This window comes from Muntiacus reevesi, chromosome 18 (genome assembly GCF_963930625.1).
Source record: "Muntiacus reevesi chromosome 18, mMunRee1.1, whole genome shotgun sequence".
Taxonomy (NCBI): Eukaryota; Metazoa; Chordata; class Mammalia; order Artiodactyla; family Cervidae; genus Muntiacus; species Muntiacus reevesi.
In genome coordinates, this window is record NC_089266.1 from 41961202 (window position 1) to 41971790 (window position 10589).

Genomic DNA, 10589 nt, shown 5'->3' on the forward strand with positions numbered 1-10589 from the left:
AAAAGTCAGACACAACTGACCGACTTTCACTTGCACTAATCCTGGGGAGCCTGGGTTGCAGGGCAACTGAGTGCAATGGGGCACAGGCCCCAGTGAGAATGTAAAGTCAGGTGGTGAACAGAAATACCTGAGTTATGTCCTCACAGCAGTGAGTGACCAAGCTCTACTCCCTGTAAACACGGCTCTGAACCACTGCAGTGTAACACAGTTTTATTAGAAATTAGTGTTTTTTCCATCACCTATGCTGAGCAACAGAGAATTGTAGTTACATGATAAAGAAGTTCTTTCATGCCAGGACCTGTGCCATCCTTCAGCAGACCCTGGTCAGGTAATAGATCAGAACCTAATAATAATGGTCCATGTGGTTAACAGCAGGCTTCCAGTTTTCTTAGAAACTGACAAGGTTTAACCTTCATCCACACTTTTTTTGTACATTCCCCAGGGCTGCTCAGAATTGAAAAATCCACACAGCCCAGAGCTGTTTTCTGAATGGGCTGGGAAACTCAAAATTCCCCAAACCCTTATAACACAGTCTGATTTTAAAAGCTTAGATTACTTCAGTGAGTTCAATGTTAGTATTTTAAAACCAAAGAGATATTTTCAACTGGAGGAGATAAGTGCCCAGAGTCCCAGACTATTGTGCTGTCTCAGAAAGAAAAGATTGCTCACCACAGAGACAGCTGAGGATCTCAAAGTCCCAGCAGTGAAGAGGCCCAGGGACTGGGGAGGTTAAGGGACAAGCATTAAAATACCTCAGTGGGGAGCTGGGACTTTGAGTATTAAAGCGCTTTGGGAAGGCAGCTGAGGAAACACATTGGTGGCCTCAAGCAGAAGCATTCCAGTCACTGTGGGAAACCCAGAGTTGGAATCTGGCCAAAGAAATGGATTTGTCTTCATGTTGTTACTCCAGTGAAGGCTTGAAGAACTGTTCATAGCTGACCATAAGTGCCTCATCTGAAAGTCTTTATCCACTCAAGACTATGCCAAGCATAAGATGCCAGATTGAGTCACCTTCTCCTGCCCTAGCACAGGTCTTTGTGTCTGCTAACCCTGGCCTGGCATTTGCCCGTGGGCTCATGGGGTCAGCAATAAGCAGCCACTTAGCTACAGTCAGAGCAGTCAAGAGACATGAACTCGATCAGCAATGTCCCTTCCTGACTGAGTGGGTACTGCTGAGTGCAATGCTGGTTTGTTAGGTTGGCTGAACAGCTCCCTCTTGGTGACATTCCTTTAGAAAAGAATTCAGATAAGCAGCTGCCCGCAGGCCAAGCCAAACAGAAGGGAATGAAAACCGAAGCCCTGAAGAGGAACTTGCACCCTTACCCAAGGGTGCGGCATCTCTAGAGCCAAGTTTACCCAACAAGAAAGAAACGAAGAACTCTTTCAAGGCTCTTAGGCTACACACATCCTCCTGTGTTCATGGACTCACCGCTGGGGAGAACCACCATCCCCAGCTAGGATGCAAAACCAACAGCACGGATGGGGGGCGGGGGGTGGATGGCCAAGCATAGCCACCTCAGTGGAGCCCCCAGGAACGCAGGGTTCTGTGCTGTCCTCGGATGGTGGGTGGGTGCTGCAGCCCACGCTCCCGGCTGCCAGCAGCTCCTGCCCACCGCCCCCCTGCCCCCCAACCGCAACGGCCCTCTGGGCTTACAATAAGGACAGCTTGCTTCAGACCCGAGGGCGAGAGAATCAGAGAACAGTCATGTAAGACCCTAAGAGTCAGTGCATATGTGACTCTTAAGACATGGGGGTAAACTATCATTTCAAATAGGGGTGGTATTAGGACCAGAGGCCCTAACCTACACATCCTCACCCTGTCAGTGCTCTCTGGGTTGGCTGCTTGGCCACTGTGGCAAAGCTAAAGCTGGTCAGTTTTTTTATTGCTTCTTTCCCTTCCCTTAGATTGACTCTACAGGGAAAAGGGGATTCGATCAGAAGATGACATGAGTCAGGGCAGATTACAAATCTCCTGAATAAAAGTACAAAGTGCTTTAAAGAAACAGATCCCAAAGTTATCAAAAGGGCCAAGGGTTCTGCTTTACCGAGGATCTTGGAACCCTGGAGGGGTAGCAGAAATACCCAGTCCCCTCATTATTCAACTAAAACTAAAAACTAATCATTTCCTAGATTATTTGTTAAAAACTTAACTCATCAAGCCTGTGCTTAGGAAAAAAGGAGCCCCACCTCCTGTAAGAAACTGGGCCTCCACAGCACCAGAAACCACCTTCCTCAGAGAGTGACCTGTTCCCCATGGGCCTCCCCTGAGGCCTAAAGTAGCCTTCGGCAGAGCAAAGGCACGCTCAGCCAAGGGCAGAGGGGAGGTGGACGGGTCAGTCCATTCAGCCCAGGGGCACAAAGGGAGAGGCTGAGCAAGGGGGCCAGTCCTCCTCAAGTGCTTAGGAAGCCGGGCAGAGAAACACGAGCCCTCCCCTGCTCAGGCCCTCTGACCTCCCGGGTAGGTCCTGTCATGCTTCTGGGTGCTGGAGCAGAGACCCAGCCAGCAGCAGAGGGGTGGCCGAGGGGGCAGGGTTCCACAAGAGGGGCAATGGGGCGTCCCATGCCCTGACTCCAGGAGGGTCTCATCAGTCGCGATGGGAGGACTGGTGGCCGAGCTGCCGGTCATCGTAAGTGCTGTAGCGCTTGACGTGGATGCGGCGGACACGGTCCCGCAGTTCCAAGGTTTCCTCGTCTTCACTGGGGGAAGCCTGGCTGCGGTTCCGGCTTGTGGCCTCCAAGAGGGAGTTGTCAGGGACTCGGGGGGTCTCATAGAGTAAGACGTTGAGTGTTTCCTCATAGATTCGGGCCTCTGGGAATTCCACCTGGGATCAGAGAACAGCATGGGGTTTCATCCCAAAGAGGGCACAGCATGTCAGGGCCCTTGGCCCTGCTAACTCCATGAGGCCTCCAGAACTCTCAAGAGACATGACTTTCTGTTTTGCAAGGGCTGGCAGAGGTCTTCGTTGAAGGAGGCATGAGGAGATGTATTCTATGGACATAAAGATGCTGAAGACTAGTACCCTGCCCCACTCAATCCCAGACCAGTGGACTAGTATGTGGAGAGGTCAGGTACAAACACAGCTCTCCCACTTACTAGCTGTGGGGTCTCAGACTTAACTTTGTGGTGCCTAAGTTTCCAAATGTTAACACTGACCTCAGAGACTGTTGTGAATGTTATATAAAGATTGTAAAGTATTGAGCAGAGAGCTGGGCACACAGAAAACAAAAAAGTTACTTGCTTTGAGCCCTTCACACGCACACAGCTCTCCTCCCAGACAAGCCGCCATTCCACCCTAGCAAACTCTGTTGTCTCCTAAACACACTGGGGGGCAGCTATTCTCCAGGGAGGCACCATCTGCTGGCAGCCTGGGGAGAGTTAGCTGAGTTTGTTGTCCATGTGTGCTCTGGCATGTCCGATTCTTTGTAACCCCATGGACTGTAGCCCACCAGGCTCCTGTGTCCATGGGATTCTCTAGGCCAGAATATTGGAGTGGGTTGCCATTTCCTCCTCTAGGGGATCTTCCCAACCCAGGGATTGAACTTGTATCTCTTGTGTCTCCTGCATTGCCACTGGTGCCATCTGGAAAGCCCCAAGATCTTTACATATTTTACATATATATATATACTATATATAGAACATATCTATATATATAGAATATATGTGTATATATATAGAATATACATGTGTGTATATATAGAATATACATATGTGTGTGTGTGTGTGTGTGTGTGTATAGAATTAAATTTTCCAGCAGCCCTAGTATCCGTTTTACAGGTTATAAAAATTGAATTTGTTATCTCCTATCAAATCCCTTCTTGTGCCTGGCAGTGTGTTGTCACTGCAGAGGCAAAGCTGACTGACCAGGAATGCCCAACCAGCAAGGGCTAGAGGTCTGAACAGCCATTTCTACTGCCCTGCACTACTTCTCTTCAGAACTGTCTCATTTTCATAACAGTTCTGTTAAATTCATATTTTCATTCTCAGGTCTTCAAATGAGGAAACTGAGGCCCGGATGGTTTAAATGTCTTATCCAAAGTCAGAAAACTGACTTTGGGACCAGAATTCAGATCTGAATTGGGCCAACTTCAATTACCCGCACTGGTCAACAGCCCTGCCTCTCAGTTGACCAGAGCAGAATTCTCTGCCATTCCCTAAATTCCCTTCATTGGCTTTTGTCCTTGACCAACACCATTACGGTGAGCGTGGGAAACAGCAAAATGTACGCTTGGCGGTGAAAGGTTCAGCCGCACACAGGTAGGCGGAAGCCCCGTACCTTGGTCTGCTTCTTCTCGGTGGCGTACACGATGGAGGTGCAGCACACCTCTGCCAGCTTCCGACCCTGCCCGTAGAAGGACCAGCAGCAGATCTCATCTCCGATGACGTCCTTGATGAAGAGCACGCGGCCGTTGAAGCGCAGGGAGAGCTTGTCGAACAGCTCGATGTTTTTCAGCAGGTGGTCATCGGAGTTGCTGAAAAACCAGGGAGAGCCCACCGGCCTGGGAGTGAGGTCCCAGCACAGGGGTGGTGCAGGCTGGGCTCTCCCCTCCCCTCCCCTGTCGTGCCCACAAAACGAGGGAAAGTCAGGACGCCAGAGGGACGGTGAGAAAGGGTCATGGGGTCCCCTGTGAATCTGGGGGCCTCTGAGGGGAAGGAGGCGAGTTGGACTTAAGTTACAGCAGAGAGGGCTGAGGGAGTACCTCCTCTCAGCAGGCCCAGAAGGAAGGAGGCTGACTGCCGGCTCAACAGGTCCTCCTGTTAAGACGGTAATCAGCCTCCTTCCCTTGCTGCAGGGGTGACCCTGGCAATATGTCTGCCACAGAGAATCACTGAGGGCCTGCAGCTTCCTGCCTGTACCTAGCTGTGGCCTGTTGAGAGGACATGGGGGGACGAGGGGGCCAGTGGCCCAGATGCAAAAAACAAAGGCTGTCTCAGGAGTTCCAGCTGCTTGGCTTCCCAGCCCTGTCAGAGAATGCGGGGAAAACCCCTGGCCTGCTGCCTGACATGACACATGTTCAGTTACATGTTCATGTTCAGTCTCGTCTCCATCCCGGACAGGGCCCCGCACTGAGTTCCAAATGCCTCGGCTGAGTCCCCTTCTGTTCTCCTCCCGAGACCCAGACTCATGCCAGCTGTGCCAGGCGTGCAGGTGGCCTCCCTCGAGTGGGCTGCCCAGGTTGTCTGCTCAGCCCGTCCCTGGGCACCGCCCCCGCCCCCGGGGGGCACCCCCTACCTGGTGTAGGAGTACTTGTTGTTGCTCCTGTTGTAAAGCAGCTTCACAACGGGCTGTGAGGGGAGAGCGCGTGAGGGCTGGGGACCTGGCACCCCGAGCCCCCGCCCTTGGCCACCCCGCGGAGGGCCCAGTACCTTGGTGGAGGATTCGATGAGCCTTTCCTCTTCCTTCAGGGAGGTGATGATGGGGATGTTGCACACAGGTTGGTAGGAGTCCTTCTTGTCCTGGGTGACACACAGCAAAGAATCTTTTTTCCCCCAGATCTTCTGTTTGCCAGGCTTTTCCCAGGAGCTGTCTGAGACTCTCTGCCATGGCCACCCCCTGCTTGTTGAGGCATCAGATAGAGACAGGAGGCCCCTGGCAGGAGAAACTGCCAACTGGCGAGCAGACTCCCACTTCCAGAAACCTAAACTCCAGACACCTCGGCATATAAACTAGAAGCAGGGTCTAGTCACTCCACCTGAGTCCATCACCTTATAAACTGCCTGGCTGCCAGCTTGCTGGGGCTTCCCTTGTGGCTCAGCGGGTAAAGAATCCGCCTGCAATGTGGGAGACCTGGGTTTGATCCCTGAGTTGGGAAGATCCCCTGGAGAAGGGAAAGGCTTTGACTCCAGTATTCTGACCTGGAGAATGCCATGGACTGTATAGTCCATGGGGTCACGAAGGGTTGGACACAACTGAGCGACTCACTCACTTTGCCAGCTTGCTTGGCCTGGGTAACATGATGTGTCTAACTAGGTTTGGACTCATCTCATACGTGCCAAGTGGCCTTCCAGGAATTGCACCCTACGTCCCTGAAGGAGGGGGCCAGCCCTGACCTCCTCAGCCCGCCCTGCCCCTGCCTCCGCCTCCGCACCTGCAGGGCAGACTGGCACATGTTCACCAGCCCCTGAATGAGGTAATATTTTGCTTCAGCCATCAATTCCTTGATCTCTTGCCGATTTTGAGGGAGGATGATTGTGTCGTCTCGGAGGTAATTCAGAATGGTGCCAAAGTGCTTTCCGCATCGGTCTATGAGGATCCAGCCTAGGGATTCAGACAGGCCCCCAAGGGTTACTGTTTGTCTCCAGGTACCTCAGGGCAGACAGCAGGCAAAAACCACCTGATGAGCCTGGTGGCAGGTGACAGGAGCACAGAGCCCACAGCACGGGGGTGACAGGAGTGGGCACTGAACCTCCGGCTCTGGGGTCCGTGGCTGCTCTTCACCCCTCCTCCCTGAAGCCAAGACAACACAGGCCCTCCAGGCGCACCTCCTGGCAACACAGAAACCACCCTGCCCTGCCTGCTTTCTGCCCACTGCTCAGGCACTCTGGTGATGGTTCTTATGAGAATCTAGTCCTGTGTGAACATTTAAAAAATACAGCTCTTCTCCCTGAAAAATATGTACACACACAACTTTCCATGTACAGTTTCAGAGAATTCTGAAGCTGCATTAACAACTCCAGGTGAAGGAGTCCTGTACTAGAGGAAAAATGAATCTAGATTCCAGATCTGCCAGGCTTAGGCGGTGCTCTGAAGTCACTTCCCCCTCCCACCCCCACCCCTCCTCCGCCCAACAAGCCCCTGCGCCTCACCTTCCTTGTCGGTCAGTACCTCCATGCGCCCACTGAACATGGCCTTCAGCATGGTGTCGTGCCGGGTGAGTGCCCGCACGGTGGTGTAGTACAGCGAGCCGCCCACATTGAGCTGGACGTATTTGTTGCCCAGGCCTCCTCCCTTGAAGCCGCTGAGCTTGGGCTTGGCCCCTGAGGTTGGGCACAGACAGGTATCCCCTGACATCTCCCGCTGCAAGTAGATCACCACACGGCAGGAGGTTGGCTTGGAAGGCTCCGCCGTGGTGGAAGGGTCACGAGTGAGTGGCCAGTGGAGGCCAGAGCCTCATACTCTCAGCGCTGTGAGCAGAACATGGGAGAGAAGATAGGAGTCAGCAGAGGAGAGCCGGCAGCTGGGAGGGGACAGGAAGACAAACACTGACCATCCAGTCATTCTCTCCTTCTGAGTCCAAGACTCCCTAACAGAGCTGAGCCTTAGGCAACGACAAAAAAGACATTCCTGCTGTTCTTCATGGTACCAGTTACCAGGTCTGGGAGCATAGTCTCCCACAACCCAGTGCTGGCCACCTCATCGGTCTCCCTGGACTCAGCTCTGGGTGACAAAGAGGTCAAGCAAACTCTTGGAGCTAATCAGAGATAGCGCCAGGAACAGACTACGCAGAGAAGAAGTCCTCACCCTGGGGATCCACCAGTTAGACTCCAGTTGTTTTCCTCTCAAGGTTCCCAGGATCCAAGATTTCCAGCCAAACCTACTGGGAACCCAGCCAGCCTAGGAGTTTCCCAGGAGTCAAAGGGACAGGATGCACTTCCTTTCTAATGACTCCAGGCTCGGGGCACCCTGCACCAGTGCTTCCTTTGAGCACCACCCAGAGTCTGGCTTCAGGAAGGCAAGTAACAGCAACTTCAGGAGAACACAGATTGAGCCAGGCTGGAGGGAGCTGGCCAGTGTTCCTGGCAGAGGTTATCCTGGTTTCTGCTGAGGTTTCCTGACCTTCCTCTTTTATGGCATCAGCCCTGCCCTGAGTTCCTGAAATTGTCACCATTTTTCAGGCTAGAACAACTACAGGATGGCTATTTTTGCTGCTTTTTTCCTGAGAGGGGACCCAGCCCTATCTCCTCCTCTCTTCCCGCCCAACAAGAATGGGGAAAAAGAACCAAATGATCAGTCTAAGAATAATTAGGTGATTTGGAAACTGAAACACTCACCGGAGTTACAGGACAGAGAAGCAAGGAAAGCAGAGGAAGGCAAAGCCAGACCACCCCTTGTGATCTAGATTCTACATGTTTTGGCTGTCTAAAGAATTGCTAGAATTCATTCACTGAGAGAAAACAAAAAGCCAGCATTCTTTGCATGTTTACTCTGCTCCAGGTACTATTCAAGGCATATATATCATCAGCTCATTTAACTCATTTGTCAATAAAACGATACTGAGTGCCTACCAAGTTAAGCAGGAGGAAGAGATGAAAAGACACTGTCCTTGACTTCAGGAATTCAAAGAAGCGTGAATATTCTTGTTCATTAACAAGAATAAAAATAAGAGTATTTATCGTGTCCCTGCTTTGTGCCAGGTGCTGGGGATACAGATGAGAACAAAAGAGTCAGTCCTGTGGAGCTTACCTCATAGTGGGAAGACACATACAACAAGAAGATGAAAAAATAAGCAGGCAATTTCAGAAGTGAAAAATGTACTTAATAAAACAAAGCGAGTGACTAGGAAGAGAAACTCATTTAGATGGGAAGCCAGGGTAAGATTCTTTGGGAAGGTGACATTCCAGCTAAGCTCTTAAGAGCATTCCAGACAGATGGAAGAGTAGGTGCAAAGTTCCTCGGTCAGACACAAGTTTTAGAAGCAGAAATAAGGCCAAGGTGGCTGGTGCAAAGAAAGAAGGGGGAATATGGCTGGATGCGAAGTCAGGGAAGGCAGGGGTGGGTCATATTGAAGAGTTTGGATTTTATATTAATTGCAAGGAAGATTGACTGTAGGTTTTAGAGCAGGGAAGGGATATGATCTAAGATCACCCTGGCTACTGTGTAGAGAGTGGACTCCCTGAATGCAAGAGAGCAAGTGGGAAGACCAGAAGTCTAGGCAAGAGACGATGAAGGCTTAGACTACAGTGCTGGTAATGGGAGTCAGAAAAAAGTGAAATGACCTCATTTCATTATCACAGCATGCTGAAGTTTACATCATCATCTCTTCTAAGTGTAACCCAGAAGTGCACTGGTTTTCCCACATCTACTACTCCACTCTCCAAACAGTGCTTAACAGAATGCCATGCACATTTGTAAGTATTTGTCAATTTGTTAGACTGAAATTGTCCCCAAAAAGATTTAAGTAGGTCCCCCAGTGGCACCAATGGTAAAGAACCTGTCTGCAAACACAGGAGATGCAGGTTCAATCCCTGGATTGGGATCATCCTCTAGAGAAGGAACTCAACCGCTGGAGCAACCCGCTTCAGTTTTCTTGCCTGGGGAAATCCCATGGATAGAGAAGTCTGGGGCGGTGGGGGGGGGGGGGGGTACAGTCCATGTAGTTGCAAAGAGTTGAACATGACTGAGTGACTGAGCATTCATCCCGGGAAGAATGTCCAAGGAAGGGCCAGGACAGGTGCTGTATGAAATACTGAACGCCTCTGGTGGTTTGTCCAGTATGGATGAGATGAGTGCCCCGCCCCAGCAGACTGCCCAATCAGTAAGTAAGCTTGAATGGTATGAGATTACTTTACCAAACTCTGCCCACCCGGAAGGAATAAATCCACCCCTTAACAGGTTTTAACAAGTTCTCTATGCATTTTGTGTCTAGCCCCAATTTCACCAAGATCAAAGAAAAGGAGCTCACCAAAGGTTAGGCGGCTGCCAACAAAGACAAATCCAAACTAATCTATTCTTTTCCAACAAAGCAATTGCTTTGAGCCCCTGGATGACGTCAGCTGAGATTCCAGTTGCTCAGATTCCGCCCAGGCCAACAGGTTCCAGGAATCCTGTGGCAGGTGACGTCCCAGAAGGTAATTCCAGTGAAAATGAAGTTTCCACTGAGAGCCTCAGAGCTCTTCCTTCCGGACTTTGTGTGTGGGTATTTGGGGATGCTAGGGGCCTATCTGTGTCATACTAGGCAAAGCGAATGGGAACCTAAGCGGAATAAAGGGCAAACAATCACGGCGGTGTTAGAAGGTGGGGTCCTAAGGAAAGACGGTCCCAGAAATTCGTCACACCAGGGATAGCGAGGGGAGGAGCCGAGATCTTGGTCAGAGAGGGCGGATCTAGCAGAAAATCCAAGGTGTAATTCTATTGCTACATCCAAAGGGTGTGGGGAAATTTATCGAGACCCAACCTCTCCATGCCAGAGTAGTCTTTCCCAACTCGTACCCCTCCTCACTATTGAGAAACAGAGACCGGTTCTGGCACCCATCCCCAGGGGAGGATTTGAGCTCTCCACCTCCCTTCGCCGTCCCACGCCTTTCCCCCAAGACCGCGTGGGGCTCTCTTTGCTTAGCCCAGGGCCCAACCATCCCTTCCCCGAGGGCATGGGGCGGCTCGGCTCTCACCCTCCCCGGTGGCGCCTCTCCTCTCAGTTGGACTGCAAGTCGACACTGTGCCGCCCCGAACTGTGGCCGCTCGAGCTCCAGCAATCCCGGGCCGAAACTCACATCCTCCACCAGAGGACTCCGCCCCAAGCCGGCGGGCGCCTGAGACTAGAAGGCGGGGCAGGCCCAGCACCCAATCAGGGCGGAGGGAGGGGCCCCTGGAGTATTTTGCGCTGAAAGCATAGCTGCTTCCGGCAGCCTTTCCGGCGCAAAGGCTCTGGGT

At 51.7% G+C, this 10589-nt stretch overlaps 1 protein-coding gene across 1 annotated transcript; it reads right to left on the reverse strand.

Moving 5' to 3' along the window:
• Positions 1 to 193: 193 nt before the first annotated feature.
• On the reverse strand, positions 194 to 10485 carry TNFAIP1 (TNF alpha induced protein 1). The gene is made up of 7 exons (XM_065910336.1): positions 10328 to 10485; positions 6806 to 7123; positions 6088 to 6257; positions 5366 to 5455; positions 5232 to 5284; positions 4275 to 4470; positions 194 to 2822 (listed from the first exon to the last, which is right to left on the reverse strand). The coding sequence occupies exons 2-7, from the start codon at positions 7008 to 7010 to the stop codon at positions 2586 to 2588; spliced, it is 951 nt and encodes a 316-aa protein (XP_065766408.1). The 5' UTR covers positions 7011 to 7123; positions 10328 to 10485; the 3' UTR covers positions 194 to 2585.
• Positions 10486 to 10589: the final 104 nt, after the last annotated feature.

Excerpts from the sequence above, each read along its gene's own strand:
- TNFAIP1 (XM_065910336.1), bottom strand. The coding sequence starts at position 7,010 with ATGTCAGGGGATACCTGTCTGTGCCCAACCTCAGGGGCCAAGCCCAAG. Across the intron at positions 6,258-6,805 it reads GGTACTGACCGACAAGGAAG|GCTGGATCCTCATAGACCGA; the intron begins GTGAGGCGCAGG and ends CTGAATCCCTAG. Across the intron at positions 2,823-4,274 it reads CCGAGAAGAAGCAGACCAAG|GTGGAATTCCCAGAGGCCCG; the intron begins GTACGGGGCTTC and ends CTCTGATCCCAG.